This window comes from Artemia sp. Qi Xiang Cuo, chromosome 1 (genome assembly GCF_049724085.1).
Source record: "Artemia sp. Qi Xiang Cuo chromosome 1, ASM4972408v1, whole genome shotgun sequence".
In the NCBI taxonomy this organism is placed as follows: Eukaryota; Metazoa; Arthropoda; class Branchiopoda; order Anostraca; family Artemiidae; genus Artemia; species Artemia sp. Qi Xiang Cuo.
This window is the reverse complement of record NC_142794.1, coordinates 49,361,926-49,386,106: the sequence shown is the minus strand read 5'-3', so window position 1 is coordinate 49,386,106 and position 24,181 is coordinate 49,361,926. Positions and strand designations below refer to the sequence as shown.

General features: G+C 35.0%; 1 protein-coding gene across 1 annotated transcript in view; it reads right to left on the bottom strand.

Moving 5' to 3' along the window:
* Positions 1-22,255, bottom strand: part of LOC148956431 (ATP-dependent RNA helicase DDX42) — a 73,382-nt gene extending 51,127 nt beyond the window's left edge. The window contains exons 1-2 of the mRNA XM_089108194.1: positions 22,126-22,255; positions 2,361-2,765 (exon numbers count right to left, since the gene is read on the bottom strand). Of these exons, the coding sequence (XP_088964320.1) occupies positions 2,361-2,641 (281 nt within the window). The 5' untranslated portion in view covers positions 2,642-2,765; positions 22,126-22,255. The remainder of the gene's footprint in view (positions 1-2,360; positions 2,766-22,125) is intronic.
* Positions 22,256-24,181: the final 1,926 nt, after the last annotated feature.

Sequence of the window (24,181 nt, the reverse complement as noted above, 5' to 3'; positions counted from 1 at the left end):
AATCTAACTAGAAGATTAGTGTCAGGTATCTCAGTAGAAAAATGTACCTTTACGTTGTAACGTAAGTACCTTTACGTTGGCTCGAAAGAATCCACATGATAGGTGCATAAGATCCAAATATCAGGGGTGAGGCATCAGAGTATTATTCATGTAAGAGGAGTTCGACTTTTTGTCACAATTATTTAAAAAAGACAGATCAAACACAAAAGCCATTGAATTTGAATGAGAAGTATCCTTAAACAAATTTAAGACTTTAGCACAAAGAGCGATGGTTGAGGAAGAGCGCTCCCCCATATATGAAATAATTTCCGTTAGTTCTTAGTTTTAATACTGCTCCTTACTTTCAGCAGAAAAAAGTACTTGTTTTCTTATTTAATCAAGAGAAGACGTTCTATCTCAACTAGTAGAAAAAGAAGAAGCGGGACAGTCAATCACCTCAGTTCATAAAGTCATGAACAAATCGACAGTCGAAATTATTCACTTTAAGCACAAATTAAGATAATATCAAGTATAACAGAAAGAGAATGTTAATACATGAGGTAATACATATTGACTAGTGCTGTCTCCAAAATTTATTTCTTTGACAGCAAGAACTACCTTCCAGAAGGCATGGTAATGATTGAATCACAGGAGTAGTTTACCACCACTCGTCAAGGTAAAGGGGAATCAATCAAACAGACTTGAATAAAATAGCTTATTTTTGGAGGTTAACCAGAAACACCTCTTCTCAAAACGAAAGGATAGATACGTAAGGTTTTTGTCTTTAAAACTCAGGGAGGTTATAAAAGTCGCAAAGAATTGTGTTTGCATTTGAAAAGTGTATTTATCTTTGTCGACGCAGAAGCACTGACATAGTAAAGAACGATGTGTCTCTTGTGCATTATCCACATATCATTTTTTTTCCTGGGGAAACTGTATAGAACAGATGGTCTAAGATAGTGGTTCCCAATCAATATTGGGCCATGTCCCACCTAGGCATTTCAAAATTCTTCATGCCCCCTCGTAATTTTTGAATTTCGCTATTCAAAATTTTACTGAAGAAAGCTTAAAAGGCCACAGTGGTGCCAATTAGGGGGGGGGGGGGCAGAAGGCACGCCGCCCTAGATTTGGAAAAAGACCTTTTTACTTCAATTTAATAGCTATTTTGTATTTTATCTATGCTATATAGAACTAGCGAGACTGAATGACCGGTCGCTTGTATTGTTCACCCCCATGATTTTTTTTTTCAGAGCCAATAAATAGCAATGTACTTTTCTTACTGTTAGCCTACTTTTTACGATTATTTTTTAATGACTTTGTTTCGAAATGTAACTTCTGTCCTCATCCTGGAGAATCCTAAATATACCGACAGTGGACAACCTTGATTTGAAATGAGTAAACATTTCAATGCTCCGCAATCCTCTCCACTGGATTGCGGAGCTTTCACTCCTCTCCACTGTCTTATCCACTGTCATGATCTCTGACCAGGGTTCACTCAAAAACCTAGGTGTCAGCTCGTCAGTTTATCTTTTTTGTTGTTATGAATCCGTAATCAAACAATGAGTAAAAAGCGAAAACAAACTTCGGACTTTTTTGAATCGTTTCATCTTTAAAAATGTGACACTTTTATAATGGATCTGCTCCCAGCTATCGAAATTTTATCCGAACTCCCAATTGCCTATTCTGCAGTGCTAAAACTGATGAAGCTAGTTGGTACTTTACCTGTGACAACTGCCAGTAATGAACGATTCCTCTCAGCATTAGGGCGTGTGAAGGATTATCTGTGATCGACAATGGGAAATGACAAGCTCAGTAATCCCATGATCATGACCATTGAAAAAGAGGAGACACTGGACTTGGATAGATTAGTCACCGTTAAGTCCTGTTTTAAGTATGTTTGCTCAAACTTGTTCTGTTATTCGTATCTTCATTAAAAAATGGAGAAAAATTCCACGCACCCCCCCCTACATCCTTGAACCACCAAAATATTCTCATGCCCCACCGATAAGGCATGCGCCCCACGTTGGGAGTCAGGGGTCTCACAAGTTTGTTACTTTTTTACAAGTCGAACACAAAGTTTGGGGGGAGTGGGGTTCGGCCTGGTGCCTCTCTCTCCTGGATACGGCCTTGACTCAAGGCATGCTACATATTAAGTTACAACACAGCTTTGAAGCCACCAATGTCAGGTTATACAGCCGTAAAATGCTTTTCCAAATACTTTCTTCAAATATTATTGATAGGAACAAATTTTATTTATTGAAATAAACCAATTCACCATGATTATTACAAACTGCCTTATTAATTCTTAGCAATTTCCTTTTTTGTTGTGAATGAATATGCTTTTTCAAATACATAAGTAAAAGAACATAAAATGCACATACTCATCTTCTGTTTTTGGTTTTGTTTTCTGACCATAGCCAAATGCTGCTGAAAGTGCGTTAGTACTAATACTAGACATTGTATAATATCCTTGTCTGTTTGTTTGCTTAGTACTTCCAACACTCCCTGAAGCTGGTGAAATACTACTTGACGGTGGAATAGCACCCCTTGGTCGCGATGTACTGCTCAATGAAGGAGGGGGTGGTATGGCAGCTTTGCCTCCAGAATCCTTTGATGCTACTGTAAATCCAGAAAAACCCATCCCTCTTCCTTTTGTATACATTGGAAATATATTCTTCTAATCACTGGTTTTGAAAGATTTGGAATTCAGCAACGCTTAGTCTAATAGATGCCTGTGTATTTTGATACTTATAAACAAGTAGAAATCATTTTGGTATCCAGAAAACCTAAAAAATAACGAAAAGTAAATAATAATAAAAAAACAAACTAATAAGTAGAAAAAAACATTTCTATTCTTGAAAATAGCTTTACCGTAAGCCTAAAATCATTAAGAAGACATTCGATCAAATGACAGGATTTCATTTTTAAATACAAAGCACATTTCTCTGCAACATTATTTGCAACACACCAAATTTCTTGATGATATGCTGCTTGCTTGTGATCATTTTTTTGTGAAAAAGACGTTCCCCAAAATCTCTAACTCGGAGTCCAGACTTTCATTGCAGAAAATCCTAGTAAAGTCACTCCTAAAAAAACTAGAGATCTTACTAGTTTAAAAGGAAAATTACAGTGAGTGCCATTAGTCTAAAAGAGTTTCTAGGAAATAAGTTTAATGTTAAACATCAAACGCCACGAGCCTTAGATATTTCACCTGATTTTCGAAAAAAGGGGGAAACATCCCCAAAACGGCAAGTGAAAATAGTAATTATCACATACTTAGATGCATCATATTAGAGAACTCTACTATGGAGTTCCAAGCTCCTATTTACAAAAATGTGGGATTTTCCATACTTTCTGGGAAGGACAACCACAGATGCGTGTTTATTTGTTGTTGTTTTATGAAGTAATTTTGATAAAAAATGTCACCCCAATCAGTCAATAAAAATGGCCAGCCAGTCGGTAAAGTCCATTGCCACCCACCCACCCCCCCCAGCATTTTAACTAGTGACGTCTCTAGTCGGTACCAGACCAAGTCCATGGTAAGCAATTACGAGTACTACTTAGTCTCAGCCTGTTATTTCTATGCACTTCCACCATAGCTTCTGCAACTGCCACTCATTTAATATTTTCAAGTTATTTTGTTTAAACTTCAGCTTATCCTGTCATGATAAACCAAACCCCAAAAACATTAAAAAAATAAATAATTGATGAAACTGTCACAGCTACACATACTGCCACAAAACCTTCTATGTGCTACCAGGAATTATTGTTTTTATATTTTTTTTCAAATTTCAATGACGAATCTACCCCCTCCCCTCCAAGACCCTTGAGACAGCTTTATACTCTTCGATTCTGTATTCTTATTTTCATAATGATCTTCTAAAAAATTGCACCATCAATAAAGCAATTGATAATTACACGTCATCTTGGCAACAACGCTGAAATCCACACTGCCTTCAATCCATTATTTTAACAAGTTTCGCAATTTTTCGTTCTAACCCTCAGGAATAAGGATTTAAATAGCTGAAACGTTAGACATTCCACTTTTTAGGTAAAAAAAATGCTTATTCTCTTTCTTCCCTGGAATTGTATCACTTGGGCAACAATTCCCATATGGCCTAATCTTTCTCGTTTTTGCTTTTGAAAAATTCGTCTTAACCATCATGGCATAAAAAAAAGTCATACAGACGCCCCATTCATTCCAGTATCCTTTATATCCTAGCATACTTTTTTCATAATTCATTGATCTTCAGTCAATTATGCAAATGAGAGGGGAATATTACTATCCACTGCTTATGAAGTTTCGAAATTACAGATGCAAGAAAATAACTTTTACAAAGAAGAATAGCACCATCTGCGACCCCCAGATCGCTAAATTTTGACAATTTAAGATTTCCTAAGATTGATCCCTCACCTCCCTCTTCTGTAAAAAGTCTTATTATTTTCCTTATGAATTAATAATAGCTTAATGTTTCCTCAAAGAATATGTAAAAGGCTTCCTTTTATTGATTTTTATATGGTCGTTTTAACTCCTTTTTTTAAGCTCACTTCTAGAACTGGTATTTCAGCCCTTTTTTTTTATTGATGATACTTTGTGCTTGCAAGACCCTAAATCTAGAGTTTTACTTCCCATTTTATTCCGTATTCTCCCATTGCCTTTGCAGTGCTTCTTGGGACGAAGTCCATCGAAATGGTCCATATAAATGGAGATAGAACGCAACACTCTTTAAATTTTGATTTAATACAAAATCAGCAACTAACCTCATTTCCTATCTGAACTGCAGCAATGTTATTCTTGTAAATATCACTAATCACTTTAACGTATTTTTGTGGGATAACATACAAGGAAAGGACCTTCGCTAAAGCTCTTCGATCAGCTGAATTAAAGGCTAGCTCATAATCTATAAAACTGAGAAATAAAGGCGTTTGATGACAAGCATTCCTTAATTATAAATCTAAGAGCGAACATTTGGTAGACACATCCTCGAACCTTCGTAAAATCACACTATTTTATCTGAAAAATTTATGTACAGCATCTCTAAGTCTTAAAAGCATCATCATACTAAGTAATTTGCTTCCTATAGAAACCAGGGTAATGCCTCTATAATTACCACACTCACTCGTATTACCTTTCTTAAAGAGGGGTTTGGTTTAATTAGTCTTCCTAAATTTGCTAGATACTTCTCTTTTTTATAAATTATATTCATAATCTTTAGTAACTTATCTTTAACCTCATAACCACCATATTTAAGAAACTCATTTACCACACTATCAGAATCTGGGGTCTGGTGCTGTTGCTAATTCTTCCTCACAAAATAAAAGTTTCCTTCTCGATTGAAGTGTCAAAAACTTTTTCATTCTTTTCTACATTTTTTCCCGTACCTCCATCATGGTTTAGCAGAATCTCAAAACAGTCTGCCCATCTCTCTTTAACTCTTTCCTTAAAATTATTTGTGGCCCTGTTCCTATCTCTAAATGGGACAATTACTGATTGACTATTCCTTCTCAACTTATTTACATGCCAGTACAGTATTTTACTCTATTACCACATGGCTGTATCTTCCAGATCTTTGGCATTTTTATCCATGGCCTCCACTTTATGCTTTCTTATTTCATACTTTAATGCTTTCTCCACTTCCTTAACATTCGTCTTATTTTCATATGATCTATCTCTCAAATAATTCTTGTAATAGTCCTTCCTAGTCTCTATTGAGCATGAAGTACTTTTGCAAACATTCCTAGCTGCATTCCTAAATTCTTTTCCCTAATACACCATCAGTGACTTTAGAAACTATTTTCCTAAAATTATTCCATCCATCATCTACATTGTCAAATTTAAAACTCTCTGGTTTAGTATTCAACTGTTCCTGGAAAGTTTCTCTAAAAATTCTCATCCTGGATTATACCAGCATTATAGCTTCCCAGAAGGAAGCTACCCTTCCTAAATTTCAGCTTTAAATCAACCCTAGCCACTACTAGATGGTGATTTTTACTTTTAACCTCAACAAAATCATTCCTATATATCCTAGTTTCTGGTATTGATCCTGTCAGTCTTTGGTTTACAATAACATAATCAATAAGGTTAGCTGTCTTACCATCATGTGGATGCCACGCTAACTTATTGGCCATTTTATTGCCAAATACTGTATTGGTTATAAGCAAGCGTTGTTTTTTTGTTTTTTTTTTGTATGGTCATTTACATGGTAATTGCCATTTCTTTTTTTTCTGAAATTTCACTCCTGACTTTGATTTTTTATTCTGGTTCTTTTCTGTTTTCCAGAATTTTACGTTATATTCCTTTGAAAGAGAATGCCTCTACAGAAAGAGAATACCTGTTTGCTCTAGCAGGATTGAGTTGAATATTCATTTTCCATGTTAAGTATGAAAGTGATTTACTGCACATCTTGCATTTATATGGCTTTTCTTGAGTATAAAGGCAGGTAAATTGCATTAGTGTGAAAACTTTTTCCAGCATATCTGCATATACAAGGTTTTTCTTGAGTATGAGCTCTCACATATGTAGATAAATTGCATCTCTGATCAAATATTTTACTGCATGTCACATTGATAAATTCTACATTAAGGCAAATATACTTGTATACCCAAGACTTTGTCCAACAAGCTCAAAACTGTTCATTTAAATCATTCATCTCTTTGATCAAACCTTAGGTCTACAATTATTCTCTTTTTCTTTAATGTTCAGCTTTGATAGTCTTACAGGGTAGGAAGGCCCCCGCATGCCAGATATCACTTTGGTGGCATGACTCTGTACATCTTCAAGAACTTTTATGTCTTTTTTCAAATATAGGGAGGCAAGAGACATTCCAACTTCAAGCTTAGCATGCACAATCCCCTTATATAGAAGACTGATGACTTTAGGGGAACAAGTGGAAATAGTGCACTTAAATTGTCACAATGACACCAAGGTCCTGTTCATTATTTATACAGGAGACTGGGTGGCCTAAGAAAAAATAAGAGCAACAAGGATTCAGTTTCCCAAACTGAATGATACAGCACTTGGCAACATCAAATTCAAGAAGCTAAGCCTCAGCCCATTGACCCAGCAGTTGAAGATTATTTTGTACAAGAACATGATCTTCACAGGACAAGGCTGGTCCAAGAAACTTCAGGTCATCAGAATAAAGAGTTGATTTACTGCTGATAATGGAAGGATCGTCACTGATGAAGATATTAAATGGTGTAGGACCCAAAGCGCTTTCCTGAGGAACTCCACTCAAAACATGTGTAGAGGAAGAAGGAATACAATTACCAGAGTTATCAAATAACTGAACACATTTAGTTAACAAATAAAGAAAATCAAGGAGCCAGAGCAGAGAATTCTCTTCAAGCTTGACTGCACATAATTTAATTCCAAGTCAATTGTGACAAACTTTGTCAAAAGCTTAAAAAAGTCAAGCAGGATCATATCAGCAGGCAACCCATATAAAGCAACTTGGTGATGTGATGATACAATTCAAGGAGATTGGTGTCAACAGCTCTTCCTGAACAAAAGCCATGCTGTGAACAATGTAAAACATTATTTCCTTCAAGGTGTTTAACAACATAATGTCCAAGAATAGGAGCATGTTGCCCTTACATAGGAAAGGGTAAATTTGCACTTTTCAGCATAATATAGCTAGGATGAAAGTGAACATATCACTTGGTGCCTTTTTTATAGTCTTTCATAATTCAATAATTGTTTCTGGGGGAAATTCTATTTTGAGCCCTTAATGGAGTTCCAAAAGATAAAACAGTCCATAGTAACAGACCACTTAAAATTATGTTTCTAAAAAACTGCTTAGTGAGAAAACATTGCCCTTTGAAACTGATTCAGGTAATTCATTTTTCCCTTACGCTTAATAGTAGCCTAAAATGCAATTTTGAAAACAAATTTATAGGAATTTTTAAAAGAACTAGAAACCTCCTAAAAATGATTTCAGTCTTGCTGTGAAAATTTGTGGAGGGTTTCAGACTCTTTTCAAAGTAACCTTTTACTGTTAAGACAGAGGAAGATAACAGTAACTATTCCTGAATCAGCTAAAATGGCAATTATTTCTCACTAGCCAGTTTTATTTAGAGGCATATTTTTAAACTTTTGGTTACTATGGGCTGTTTTCATGGGCACCAGCAGGGGGGGGGGCATGGCCCCCCGAGAAATTTGGGACTATAAAGGAATTATAAGGAAACAAAAGAAAGGACAGCAGAATGCAGGAAAACCATTGAAAAAATGTATGTTGGCCCATTGTTGGCTGCCTGCTGATATATTTTTAACCTTAATAAGGAAACTATATGTTCTAATTTGTGACTGAGTGACCCATTTCCAGTTTTACAGTAAGTAAATTAACAATCCATTAGGGACTATAAAGTAATTATAAGGAAACAAAAGAAAGGAGAGCAGAATGCAAGAAAACCATTGAAAAAATGTATGTTGGCCCATTGTTGGCTGCCTGCTGATATATTTTTAACCTTAATAAGGAAACTATATGTTCTAATTTGTGACTGAGTGACCCCTTTCCAGTTTTCCACAAATATTTTTCCTATATGATTTGGTTGGAGTAACAAAAAAAAAATCAAATTGTTAAATTGTTCATAGTATTGAATGGTAAGTAAATAACAATCCTTGTCAATAATGAAAGTATAAGATCCTAACTATTGATAACATTAAATCAGAGAATCAGCTTTTTATGTTGATTCTAAATATGTATTGGCTTATTAGTAATTAATGCAATTATTAGTACAAAAAAAGTTTGTATAATTATAGAAAACACAAGTAAAACAACTTAATAAGGGACAATTTCGGTAAAAATATGCCATCAACTTTTGCTTGCATTGCACAAGTACCCATGAGCTGATATATGAGGCCACTATAATCAGAAATGTTTCCCCTGGACAGAATGCAGGGAATTTCTGTATTTTCCCCCTAAGCAGATCCATTTCTTGTGTTTTATTATTATTTATTTATTTTTTTCCAGGAGTGATTGTATTTATCTAGTTATCACTTTTAAAAAGATTTAATTTTTTACAGTTATGAAGTTAAAAGTGTCAAATTTATTGTTTTATTGTATTCCAAATTAAACTAAAAACTTGTTGGCTTCAGCATTACTCAACAGAAATGAAGTTTATATCTTAATTTTTGTAAGTAGGCTATTGTTTTGTGTTTTTTTTGTAATTACTTACTTTTTTTCATTTTTATATACTTTTACTTTAATCAACATACTTTTTCCATTGCCTTTAGAAAAATGTTTGTCTCTAAGCTTCATTAAATAAAAAAAAAGAAGTTTTTTTTCAACTGGAAGCAAGGAACAACATTAAAACTTTAAATGAACAGAAACTATTATGTATATGAGGGGGGTTGCCCCTCCTCAACACCTCACTCTTCATCCTTTAGTCTTTCAGCACTTTAAAAAGACATATAAAGAAATTTCATACAGGAATTCTGGCAAATTCCCCCAGTGTAAAATTCACCCTGAAAAGTTCACCCCCCTGGAAACTTCCCTCTTCATGGAAAATTCTCCTGGTGCATAATCCTCCCAGCAATAACAAATAAATTGGGGGGAAAATATCCCCCAATAACAAATACTATATGTAAACAATGGGCAAATTTCATAACTTGAAAACCTTTCCCCAGGGGCTGTAGGGGGTCATTTTCATCTCCTGAGACATAGTTGTTGGCCTTTCAACTATGCTGAACAAAATAGATATCTCAAAATTTTGATCAGACAATTTGGTAAAAAAGTGGTGTGGGAGGTGGCCTAGTTGCCCTTGAATTTTTTTGGTCACTTAAAAAGGGCACTAGAACTTCTAATTTCCACTGGAAGAAAAAAAACACTCATCCATGATTTTTCTTCTGGCAAAAATAGCAAAGTTCGACACTTTTGCAAATATGACCTAGAAACCTCTACAGTAGAGTTCTTTGATAGGCTGAATCTGATGGTGAAACTTTCATTAAAATTCTATGACTTTTAGAGGATTTCCCCCTTTTTTTGAAACTCTGTCAAATTTTCTCAGGCTTATAACTTTTGATAGGTAAAACTAAACTTAATGAAACTTACATTATTGGAATCAGTTCAATAAGCCAATTCTTTTAACATATCTATTTGCATCAAAATTCTGTTTTTTAGAGTTTTGGTTACTATTGAGATGGGTCACTCCTTACTTACAGTTCTTTACCACAAAGTGTTTGATTCTGCATCAAAATCCAAAAAGAGATCATTGAAATATTGATTGTTTTTTTCTGCATTACCAGAAGTATTGTATTCATAAGACTTTACAGTTTCATTAAAGGTAACTAAAAAAAAAAAATAGAAAAGGTTTTTCAACTAAAGTAAGGAGCAAGTTTAAAACTTAAAACAAATTAAAATTACTCTATATATAAGGGGGAATGCCCACTTTGCAACCACCTTGCTCATTAAACAAAAGTTTTTTAGTGCTTTGAAAGATCGTTTTTTTTTTCAATTACAAATTTTCTTTAAAAATCTGGACAAAAGCCAAACTTCACAGTAAGTCACAAGGATCTAAGAAGGAGACAGCCCCCTTCATATAAAGAATAATCTGTTCAAATAGGTTTCAAATCTGTTCCTTGCTTTCAGTTGAAAAGCTCCTTTTTTTAATTTAATTTCTGTTTGTTTTCCAAATCATATTCAGGCCTAACCAAGATATAATTTGAGGTACCATTCCCTTAAATCCCTGGTTAATTCCCATTAAAATATGTAAATCAATAATTGTATGTTGATTAGTACTGTCCTGTGTTTAAATTTACAATTTCAATTTTGGATAAAATTTAAATATACTTAAAAAATTGGTAATGAATAGCAACTTTGGTAAAAAGTCCTAGCTAATATTACTACTAAAGAATTTTGTTTGGATTAAAAGGAGTATTATTGTTTGTATGGATGGAAATTCCGTGAGACTTTTGATCTTCTACATAAATGAAGCCATCACAACCTCTACAGTAGTATTTTTCTTATTCATAAAGGCATTACATACATTTGTTTAAATACATTGAAGTACTTTATATAAATAGAAATAGGAAAATATTACCAATTAAAATTGTTGAAAACCAAGTTCCCAGCAGTATTTGCCACCCCAAAGAAATTTTCTGGCAGGACTGATGATATCCTGTCTTGCCTTTTCCACCTCTGTGCTGGTAGATATGGGCATGTAACATTTTAACTGTATAAAAAAACATTTTAATTAATTCCTACTCCCCCTACCTCTTTCAGCATTTATCTGAAGCCTCATGAAGAGTAAGCAGTTTGTCCATTAAAATGTGATTTTTTTTTAATCTATCCTACCCCCACCTAAGCAATGACCCCCCCCTCATTATAGCTGACACACAATTACAGATCACCAAACATAGCCTAATTTCCTTACAAATAAAGCAGATCAACTTGGTTGAATCCAGTACTGCCACCATGTGGCATTACTTCTTTTGCAACTGGGAAGCATAAAATACAGCTATTGATACTTTTAAATCAAATAGCTTTTTAGAATTTTAAATTGATTGCAAATTTGTCCACTTTGGGATAAAGTTGTAGTTTACTGCCCTAAAATGGGAAAAAACAAGACTTTCCCCTGGCCCAATCTGTAAAAAAAGAGCTTTTAAAGCTCACTTAAAAAAGAGCTTTAAATTTATGTTTGAATGATATAGAAAATAACTTTTTGAGGAGGACACTCTGCTACAACCCTCGGGGCAAGGGTTTTAAGTTATGCCCTGGGGGCATATAAGGTTTTTATAGAAGGCGTTGTCATAGGCACTTCAAAAAAGGCTCATAGAATTGGAAATTCAAAGGGCTAGTGCCCTTTTAATAGTTGAAAGTGATAGGAGGGCAACTAGCCCCCCCCCCACGCCTATCATCTCCCCAAACACATCCAATACAAATTTTTAGATAGCCATTTTGTTCAGCATAGTTGATTTCCAGATAGAAAATATCTTTTTGAGGAGGACACTCCCCCATAACCCTTGGGGCAAGGGTTGTAAGTTATGCCCTAGGGGCATGTAAGGTTTTTATAGAAGGCACTGTCATAGAAATTTCAAAAAAGGCTCCTTCGATTGGAAATTCAAAGAGCTAGTGCCCTTTATAATAGTCGGAAGTGATTGGAGGGCAACTAACCCCCCTCTCACGCCCACCTTTTCCCCAAACACATCTGATCAAAATTTTGAGACAGCCACATTATTCAACATAGTTTTAAGTTCTGTAAATTAGGTCTTTGAGGATGACAACCCCCTCTCAGTGCTTCAAAAAGGAAACTTCAAAAAAGGGCTCATTTTATAGGAAATTGGAGTAACTAGTGCCCTTTTTAATAGTCAAAAGTGATTGGAGGGCAACTCGCCCACCCCCCACACCCATCATCCCCCCAAACACAGCCAATCAAAATTGTGAGATAGCCATTTTGTTCAGCATAGATGATTTCCACATGGAAAATATCTTTTTGAGGAGGACACTCCCCCACAACCCTTGGGGCAAGGGTTGTAAGTTATACCCTGGGAGCATATAAGGTTTTTATAGAAGGCATTGTTGTAGAAACTTCAAAAAAGGCTCATTCGATTGGAAATTCAAAGGGCTAGTGCCCTTTTTAGTTGTCGAAAGTGATTGGACGGCAACTAACCCCCCTCTCATGCCCACCTTTTGCCCAAACATATCCAGTCAAAATTTTGAGATAGCCACATTATTCAACATAGTTTTAAGTTCTGTAAATTAGGCCTTGAGGATGACAACCCCCTCACAGCCCTCAAGACAACAGTTGCAAGTTATGCCCTGGAGGCATACAAAGTTTTTATAGAACGCCTTGTGGTAGAAACTTCAAAAAGGGCTCATTCGATTGGAAATTGAAATGGCTAGTGCCCTTTTTAATAGTTGAGAGTAATTGGAAGGCAAGTAACACCCCTTCCATGCCCACCATTTCCCAAAACACATTCAATTAAAATTTTGTGATAGCCATTTTGTTCCACAGAGTTACAGTTCAGGAAATTATACCTTTGAGCAGGACACTCCCCCCACAGTCTTCAGGGCAAGGGTTATAAGTTATTCCCTGGGAGTATATAAGTTTTTATTGAAATCTTTGTTTTAGAAACTTGAAAAAGGGCTCATTTGATTTGAAATTCAAAGGTCTAGTGCCCTTTTTAATAGTTGAAAGTGATTTGAGGGCAACTAGGCCCCCTCTCTTGCCCACGTTTTCCCCAAACACATCCAATCAAAAGTTTTAGATAGCCATTTTGTTCAGTGTTGTGGATTTCCAGATAGAAATTATGTTTTTGGGGAGGACACTCCTCCACAACCCTCGGGGCAAGGGTTTTAAGTTATGCCCTGGGGGCATATAAGGTTTTTATAGAAGGCGTTGTCATAGAAACTTCAAAAAAGGCTAATATAATTGGAAATTCAAAGGGCTTGTGCCCTTTTAATAGTTTAAAGTGATAGGAGGGCAACTAGCCCCCCCCCCCCCCAACGCCCATCATTCCCCTAAACACATCCAATCAAAATTTTGAGATAGTCATTTTGTTCAGCATAGTTGATTTCCAGATAGAAAATATGTTTTTAAGGAGGACACTCCCTCACAACCCTTGGGGCAAGGGTTTTAAGTTATGCCCTGGAGGCATATAAGGTTTTTATAGAAGGCATTGTCATAGAAATTTCAAAAAAGGCTCCTTCGATTGGAAATTCAAAGAGCTAGTGCCCTTTATAATAGTCGAAAGTGATTGGAGGGCAACTAACCCCCCCCCTCACGCCCACCTTTTCCCCAAACGCATCTGATCAAAATTTTGAGACAGCCACATTATTCAACATAGTTTTAAGTTCTGTAAATTAGGTCTTTGAGGATGACAACCTCCTCACAGTGCTTCAAAAAGGAAACTCAAAAAAGGGCTCATTTTATAGGAAATTGGAGCAACTAGTGCCCTTTTTAATAGTCAAAAGTGATTGGAGGGCAACTAGCCCTGCCACGCCCATCATCCCCCCAAAAACATCGAATCAAAATTTTGAGATAGCCATTTTGTTCAGCATAGATGATTTCCACATGGAAAATATCTTTTTGAGGAGGACACTCCCCCACAACCCTTGGGGCAAGGGTTGTAAGTTATACCCTGGGAGCATATAAGGTTTTTATAGAAGGCATTGTCGTAGAAACTTCAAAAAAAGATTATTCGATTGGAAATTCAAATGACTAGTGCCTTTTAATAGTCAAAAGTAATTGGAGGAAATCTAACCCCCTTCTCACGGCCACCTTTTCCCCACACATATCCAATAAAAATTTTGAAACAGCCACATTATTCAACGTAGTTTTAAGTTCTGTAAATTAGGCCTTGAGGACGACAACCCCCTCACAGCCCTCAAGACAACAGTTGCAAGTTATTCCCTGGAGGCATACAAAGTTTTTATAGAACGCATTGTGATAGAAACTTCAAAAAGGACTCATTTGATTGGAAATTGAAATGGCTAGTGCCCTTTTTAATAGTTGAAAGTAATTGGAAGGCAATTAACACCCCTTTCATGCCCACCATTTCCCAAAACATATTCAATTAAAATTTTGAGACAGCCATTTTGTTCCACAGAGTTACAGTTCAGGAAATTATACCTTTGAGCAGGAAAATCCCCCCACAGTCTTCAGGGGAAGGGTTATAAGTTATGCTCTCGGGGCATATAAGTTTTTATTGAGATCTTGGTCTTAGAAACTTGAAAAAGGGCTCATTCGATTGGAAATTCAAAGGTCTAGTGCCCTTTTTAATAGTCGAAAGCGGATTTGAGGGCAACTAGCCCCCCTCTCTTGCCCACCTTTTCCCCAAACACATCCAATCAAAATTTTTAGATAGCCATTTTGTTCAGTGTTGTGGATTTCCAGATAGAAATTATGTTTTTGGGGAGGAAACTCCTCCACAACCCTCGGGGCAAGGGTTATAAGTTATGCCCTGGGGGCATATAAGGTTTTTATAGAAGGCGTTGTCATAGAAACTTCAAAAAAGGCTCATATAATTGGAAATTCAAAGGGCTAGTGCCCTTTTAATAGTTGAAAGTGATAGGAGGGCAACTATGCCCCACCCCCCAATGCCCATCATTCCCCTAAACACATCCAATCAAAATTTTGAGATAGCCATTTTGTTCAGCGTAGTTGATTTCCAGATAGAAAATATGTTTTTGAGCAGGACACTCCCCCATAACCCTCGGGGCAAGGGTTTTAAGCTATGCCCTAGGGGCATGTAAGGTTTTTATAGAAGGCATTGTCATAGAAATTTCAAAAAAGGCTCCTTCGATTGGAAATTCAAAGAGCTAGTGCCCTTTATAATAGTCGAAAGTGATTGGAGGGCAACTATACCCCCTCTCATGCCCACCTTTTCCCCAAACACATCTGATCAAAATTTTGAGACAGCCACATTATTCAACATAGTTTTAAGTTCTGTAACATAGGTCTTTGAGGATGACAACCCCCTCACAGTGCTTCAAAAAGGAAACTTCAAAAAAGGGCTCATTTAATAGGAAATTGGAGTAACTAGTGCCCTTTTTAATAGTCAAAAGTGATTGGAGGGCAACTAGCTCCCCCCCACGCCCATCATCCCCCCAAACACATCCAATCAAAATTTTAAGATAGCCATTTTGTTCAGCATAGATGATTTCCACATGGAAAATATCTTTTTGAGGAGGACACTCCCCCACAACCCTTGGGGCAAGGGTTGTAAGTTATACCCTGGGAGCATATAAGGTTTTTATAGAAGGCTTTGTTGTACAAACTTCAAAAAAGGTCATTTGATTGGAAATTAAAAGGGCTAGTACAATTTTTAATAGTCAGAAGGGATTGGAGGGCAACTAACCCCCTGTTAAGCCCACCATTTCCCCAAACACATCCAATCAAAATTTTGAGATAGCCACATTATTCAACATAGTTTTAAGTTCTGTAAATTAGGCCTTGAGGACGACAACCCCCTCACAGCCCTCAAGACAACAGTTGCAAGTTATGCCCTGGAGGCATACAAAGTTTTTTATAGAACACATTGTGGTAGAAACTTCAAAAAGGGTTCATTCGATTGGAAATCAATGCTGGTCATAATTTTTACTTCATAATATGCATAGTAATCCTAGTGAACATATTATCTAGGGGGAAAACCTTTATCCTCACTATTTCCCTTGTTTTTCAGTATTTTAATCAAATTTTTCAATATTTATTTGAGAATATTTAGTTGAGAGTAATTGGAAGGCAAGTAACACCCCTTCCATGCCCACCATTTCCCAAAACACATTCAATTAAAATTTTGTGATAGCCATTTTGTTCCACAGAGTTACAGTTCAGGAAATTATACCTTTGAGCAGGACACTCCCCCCAAAGTCTTCAGGGCAAGGGTTATAAGTTATGCCCTGGGGGTATATAAGTTTTTATTGAAATCTTTGTTTTAGAAACTTGGAAAAGGGCTCATTTGATTTGAAAGTCAAAGGTCTAGTGCCCTTTTTAATAGTTGAAAGTGATTTGAGGCAACTAGCCCCCCTCTCTTGCCCACCTTTTCCCCAAACACATCCAATCAAAATTTTTAGATAGCCATTTTATTCAACGCAGTTGAAAGTTTGGGGAATTAGGTCTTTAAGGATGACAACCCATTCCCAAACAACCCTCAGGGTAAGGGTTGTAAGTTATGCCCTGGGAGCATGTAAGGTTTTTATAGAAAGCAATGTTGTAAAAACATCAAAAATGGCTCATTCAATTGAAAATTGAAAGGGCTAGCGCCCTTTTAATAGTCAAAAGTGATTGAAGGGCAACTAACCCCCCTCTCACATCCACCATTTCCCCAAACACATCCAATCAAAATTCTGAGATAGCCATTTTGTTCAATGTAGTTGACAGTTCTGGAAATTAGGTCTTTTAGGATGATAACCCTATCAGAGCCCTCAGTGCAAGGGTTGTAAGTTATGCCCTAGGGGCATATAAGGTTTATATAGAAAGTTGTTGTAGAAATTTCAAAAGGGGTTCATTTGACTGGAAATTGAAATTTGCTTTTTTAATAGTCGAAAGTGAGTGGAGAGTAATTAACCCCCCTCTCATGCCCACCATTTTCCCAAACATGTTCAATCAAAGTTTAGAGACAGCCTTTTTTGTTCAACATAGTTGAAAGTTTTGGAGATTATGTATTTAAGTATGACAAACTCCCCAGAGTCCCCAGGGCAATGGTTTTAAGTTATGCCCTGGGGGCATATAAGGTTTTTAATGATAGAGTTGTCGTAAAAACTTCAAAAGGGGCTCATTCAATTGGAAATTGAGAGGGCTAGTGCCCTTTTTATTAGTTGAAAGTGATTGGATGGTAACTAATCCCCCTCTTACTTCCACCATTCCCCCAAACACTTCCAATCAAAATTTTCAGATAGCCATTTTGTTCAACATAGTAGAAAGTTCTGGAAATTAGGTCAAAATTAAAAATTGGTGAAAATGTTTCTCCAGCATACAAATAGCAGACCAAACTATAAAGTCCTAAAAAAAAAAAAGATTTAAAGCATTATTTTCTTTTTCCCTGAAAAGACTATGTCAATATAAAACAAACATAAATTAATTAAAAAAACTTTTTCCACAAAATAAGTTTTTCAAATAAAAGTAAAGAACTCCATTAGACCAAAAATGAACAAAAATAGAATCAAATAATCTACCAAGCGTGAAACTACCACAAATCAGTATCAATAAATAAATGAAACCCAAAACAAGCAGAAGTTACAATAAATAACCAAGTCAAACTCAAAACAAGCAGAAATTAACTTAAGTGGGGCTCAAAACCCCTATGCCTTCCCAAGGCCAGAACATAATTTGCACTTTAACTGAAAAAAATATAAATGTTTTTAGTTTTAAAACTTTAATAAATCAATTAATATTGACATATTGATTATTAAATATCAGTTAAACTGACATATGTATATTAAACTGACAATGCACATTCATTTGTATTTTTTTCAGTAAAGTGCAAATTATGTTCTGGTCTTGGGAAGGCATAGGGGTTTTTAGCCCAACTTAGGTTAATTTCTGCTTGTTTTGAGTTTGACTTGGTTATTAGTTTCATGCTTGGTAGATTATTTGACTTTATTTTTGCTCATTTTTTGTTTAATGGAGTTCTTTACTTTTCTTTGAAAAACTTATTTTGTGGAAAAAGTTTTTTTTAATTAATCAGCATAAAAAACCAATACTGCAGGTGTAGCGATTGTCATGAGAATTACATTTTTAGTTTTGGTGAATATTGGCCCATGTCACTTTTTACTCCCAGTTTTTTATGACAAACAATTTGGTAAGATTCTCTTGCGATGAAAATTTTTTGAACCTGTTCATTATATTTAGTAATATAGGACAATAAAAAGAAACAGGGTCAATTTGACAGCTTGATAGTTAAGTTTAAATTTTGTCTTTCTTTTGCTATTCAATTTTTTTTAATGTCTGAATATATAAGGGATTTTAAGGGGGTTTGAGGGGGAGAATTGTCCTGTTATGAAACAGGTACATTTTACATGGCCACTATAAAATAAAAATGTGATTTCTCTGCAGGCAGTATAATTTTTTAGTATCTCTACTCGTTCTGTAAACTCTTCTAAGGTGTAGGAAATTGCATAAAAACAAGTTTGCATTTGTTATAATTTAATCAAAGCAATAAATCTTTCTGTAATTTTGGTTTGATTTTCATTTTTTTTTAAGATTAAATGCATAACAATTAAGTAATTTTTTGATTAAATAAATTGATCCCTTCACCAGAAATCCTTCTTGTTTAGAATTTACTATTTATTGTTTCTTTTTGTATACAATTTAATAGTTATTTTTATTGGAGAGTTTTTCCCTAAAAGTATTGAAAAACAAACTTATTCCTACAAAAAATATCCTAAAATATATTCCCTGACACCTAACCACCACTGATATTTTGGCATCTGGCATTCCCTGGAAAACTTTCTGCTGGTACCCTTAGCTGTTTTGAGCCCTTTGAAGACTCAAAATATAATTTCCCCATAAAGCATTGCTGAATTATGAAAGAGCATAAAAAAAAGGCATCAAGTGATATAAACACATTTATCCCAGCTAAATTATGGTGTAAGCTGATAATTTATCAAACTAGCATAAGAAAAGGCATCAAATGATGTATTCACTTTTATCCTTGCTAAATTGGTATAAATTTAGGACCAGTCCTGGTCATAAGGAGACACATTAAGAAAACAATTCTTATTTCATAATATTCATAATAATCCTCGTTAACATATTTTCCAGGGGGAGAACCTTTTTCATCACTTCTTTTATAGTTGCACAATTTTTTTAAACAAAATTGTGAAGAATAAACAGATTTTACTGCATTTTTCCATTTTCAAATATTCTATTTATGAAAGTTAAAAATCATCTCTGACATCTACCAAAAAGATATAAATAGGCTAATATTCATAAATTTAGGTTAAGTAGGGTTAGATTAGCTAGACAGCTCTTGGGTGTTTTTGTTTAAAAAAAAAATTCAAGACTTGAAGAATTGAAATAAATATTGAAAAATGTGATTAAAATACTGAAAAACAAGGGAAATAGTGAGGATAAAGGTTTTCCCCCTAGATAATATGTTCACTAGGATTACTATGCATATTATGAAGTAAAAATTATGACCAGCATTGATCCTAAATTCATACTGCTAAATTATGTTAAATATGAAAATTCACCAAATAATAATTACTAAAATATTCCTGAATCATCTACAAATGGCAATTTTTTTGGTAAATTCCTAAGTCACATAATTTAGCTAAGATGAAAATGAAAACATCATTTGATGCCTTTTTTTATACTCTTTCATAATTCAAGAATTGCTTCTGGGGCTAGTTGCATCTTGAGCCCTTAAAGGGGCCCCAAATGTATTTCATTCTGTAATCACACAAAGAATTTATCACACAAATACAACCTCATTAATTAGGCAAGTCAAATATAAACCATTTTCAGTAAAATTCTACTTAAGCTACTTTTGGCTATCTTGGAAAGGGGCTAGGTTAAAAAAAATATTTTCAGGGATGGGTCTACAGGCTAAATATATATCCCAGGAAGGTATCTTGAAGTACCTACCTCTACTCCTTCTCCCTCTAGAGGGTTCTAAAATTTGTCTACATGACATTTTGACCCATTGAAATTTTGACAAAACATCATTTTACCTTAATTTTCAGTTATCAGTTTCTTTTTTTCTTGCTTTAGTTCTGAAAATGGAATTTCTGTTATTTGAGTAGAATTTTAATCCATATCAATGTTTTTTTTCAAAATTTAAGAAATGTATTTGCACATCTTTAAAACCTTATAATTGGGATTGAGTTAGTGACGCTGAAAACAATTTTGTTGTACTTCATTCAAGCAGAAGATCTATTTTGCAATGTTTGACTTTTATAACACACAGATTTTTAAAGGTCATCAAAGGTCAGGACACTCTAAAGGGAGGAGTGGAGGTAGGTACTTTAAAATACTGGTAAATTTGAAGGTGGCACTATAATTTAGCTAGGATGAAAGTGAAAACATCATTTGATGCCTTTTTTTATGCTCTTTCATAATTCAATAATTGCTTCTGTTGCAAATTGCATCTTGAGCCCTTGAAGAGGCCCTAAAGATATTTCATTTTTGTAACCACACAGAGAAGTTATAAACACTAGTTAAGTTATTGAAAAGTTGTTAAAAACAAATCACTATTTTATAAATAAGTTGTTTAAGAGCAATATATTCCAAAAATACTTATTTATAACAATCTAAACATCATTTATTGGGCATCTCAAATATAAACCATTTTCCTAACATTTCAAGTTTTTCAAATGCCATTGACAAAAATAGTGCTGAATTTTGTGATTCAAAACTTTGCTGTCACCAATTCATGGTATATATTTGGGTAAAGTTCTACCAAATCATATTATTGAGTTAGGAATAAAGTGAATACACCATTTGATGCCTTTTTTTATGCTGATTACAAATATAATAATAATTTATTGGAAATGAATTTCAGCCCCCCCCCCCTATATATACCTAACCTAACCCTTAATTGGAATATATAGGGGGGGGGCTGAAATTAATTTCCAACAGAAATGATTATTATATTTGTAATCAGCATAGAAAAATGCATCAAATGGTGTATTCACTTTATTCCTAACTCAATGATATGATTTGGTAAAACTTTACCTATATTTGTACATTATGGGGGTGGGGTGGGTAAGTTTTATGGTAACTTTTAAATGGACCATATAATGTAGCTAGGATGAAAGTCAAAACATCATTTGATGTTTGTTTTATGCTCTTTCATAATTCATATAAAATACCTTCAGGGCCTCTTTAAGGGCTCAAGATACAAATAGCAACAGAAGCAATTATTGTATTGTGAAAAAGCATAAAAAAGGTGCCAAATGTTTTCACTTTCATCCTAGCTAAATTATAGTCCCACCTGCAAATTTACCAAAATACCTTCCCAAGACATACTTTAACTGGTAGACCTATCCCTGTAAGTTTCGTTTTCCTAATCTAGCCCCTTTCCAAGATAGCCAAAACTAGCTAAAGTAGAATTTTACCCCATTTTCTTACCATATCAAGTTTTTCAAATGAAATCAACAAAAATAGCAGTGAATTTTGTGATTTGAAACTTTGCTGTCAAGAATTCAGGGTATATATTTGTACATTAGGGGGTTGGGTAAATTTCATGGTAAATTTGAAATTGGTAACATAATTTGGTAACCCATAATTTAGCTAGGATAAAAGTGAAAACATCATTTGATGCTTTCTTAGCCTATGCTCTTTTATCATTCATATAAAATACCTTTGGGGCCCCTTTAAGGGCTCAAGATGAAATTAGCCCCAGAGGTGATTCTTGAATTATGAAAGAGAATAAAAAGGCATCATATGGTGTTTTCACTTTCATTTTAGCTAAATTATATGGTCACCTACAAATTTACCATTTTTTTCATAGGCCTAATGGCAATGTTAATATGTGAACAAAACTGAAACACCAAAAGGATATATACATTGAAATAGGATAATTGGTATTCCCAAAAAGTGGTTCTTGTAGTTAGGCTAAGTCAACAAACTAGCCTAATAATTTCATGTGTGTGATCTTCAATAATTTTAATAATAACCATATTGATGCATAGCTTAGATTTTTATCTATTCATTTATACATACAATTATACATAGTATACATTTATATTACATTTTACATACATTTATACATAGTCTCTGTGTGTTCTTAAGAAATTTTAGTTTCTTCTATATCTTCCAGAAATTACAACTTCTTTTACATCAACTTAGCAGCTTAGTGAACAGAAGTTATTATGTATATGAGAGAGATTGCCCCTCCTTAATAACTTGCTCTAATTAAACAGACATTATGTTTTAGAAGTCATTCTTAAAGAAATGGAACAAAATGTCTAACTTTAGCATAAAAAGCGAGGTATTGAGTAGGGGGCAGTCCCCCTCGGCCCTCATATACCTTATAATGTCTGTTCTTTTTAAGTTTTGAAAATCCCTCCGGGAAAAGATCCACCCATGTGTAAATACACCCACATCAGCAAATTCCCCCAGACAATTCCATTCTCATTTAACCCCCCCCCCCCTGAAAAATTTGTTGCGAACGATTTTGGCTGAATTGAGAAAAAAAGACTTATTTTCTGATTATTTTTCATATCATCCTGGAAATGCCCTCTCCGTGGAAATTTTTTCCTGTATCCCCCCCCCCTAGTGTTAAGCTACTCAAGCAGAAAATTCCCTCTGAAGAATTTATCTCGTGGAAAACTACCCAATGACGAATTTTTCTCGTGGAAAAATCCCCCTACGAAAAGATCCTCTAGACAATTCCCATCTGGTGAAAATGTTACCAGACAATTCCCCTTAACTTTTCCACATGTAAAATTGATTTGGCAAAAAGAAAGTAAGACAAATGAAAATAATTTCGCATTGAAATTACGGGAAATTCCCCCGTGTGACATTTCCCCTGAAACCCCCCCCCCCCCCCGAAACTTCGGTCCCCAAGGAAATTCCCCCGTGGATAATCCCCCCAGTAGAAATACCCCCTCCCCCTCCCAAAAAAAGAATGTCTGTATACCTCCCAATAACAAATACTATACGTAAACAATGAGTAAGTTTCATGACTTGCAGGTCTTTCTCCAAGTGCTGTGGGGGGATGTTATCCGCAAAGGCATAGTAACTGAACCTTTCCCCTATGCTGAAAAATAGTTTTCTCTAAATTTTGATCGGACGTCTTCGGAGAAAAATGAGCGTAAGAGGGTGACTAGTTGCCCTTGAATTTTTTGGCCACTTAAAAAGGACGCTAGAACTTTTAGTATCCGTTTGAAAATGGTTTTCACAAAATTTTGATCGGACGACTTTGGAGAAAAAAGGGTGTAGGAGGGATGCTAGTTGCCTTTGATTTTTTTTGCCACTTAAAAAGGATCCTAGAACTTTTAATATCCGTTCGAATAAGCCCTGTCCCAATATTCAAGGACTATTGGCTCAATACGATCACTCCTGTGAAAAACAAGCGAACAAAAAACAAAACAAAAAACATGCATCCTTGTTTTCTATTCAGGCAAAAAAAGAAATATAAATTCCTCAGTTTTGCAGATAGGAGCTTGAAATCTCTACAGCAGGGTTATACCCTGCTAGTACGCTGAATCTGACCGTGTGATTTTAATTAAGATTCTGTGACTTTTAGAGAGTGTTTTCTTCATTTTTCGAAAACCAGGCAAATTTTCATAGGTACTGACACTGGGCATTGACATTTCTGATGCATCCCAGCCTCATATCCCAACATGACAAGATATAGGCCTTGCCCTGGGCTTCTAAAAAAGTCAATGTTTTTCATTCCATAATCTTCCTAATTTTGAGGTTTCATTCCAAGTTACTTTTGAATAGTCACATTTATACTCAATTCTGAACATTTTAAGGATTTTAAATTTATATTCAAAATTTTTCTAAAACCTCTAAGACTATTTTATTTTGTTTTACTTTGTCATTGTTTAAATTGGAGAGGTTCAGATACACCACTTCTTCATCAATTTTTATTATCTGGCTTTATACGAAAACTGAGGATAGTCTTTTAGGGTATGGCCTCCTAGAATGACATCAGTCGTCTTAGATTTACTATCTCTAGCATCGGGGATAGCTAAAACTTGAACTGTGGTTCCTCCGTCTAGAGTTACCACGTCACTTAAATGTAAACTGTATTCAAGGATTTTATTATTGTTTTTGATGCTGCACAAATTGGTGTAGTATTTGAGTT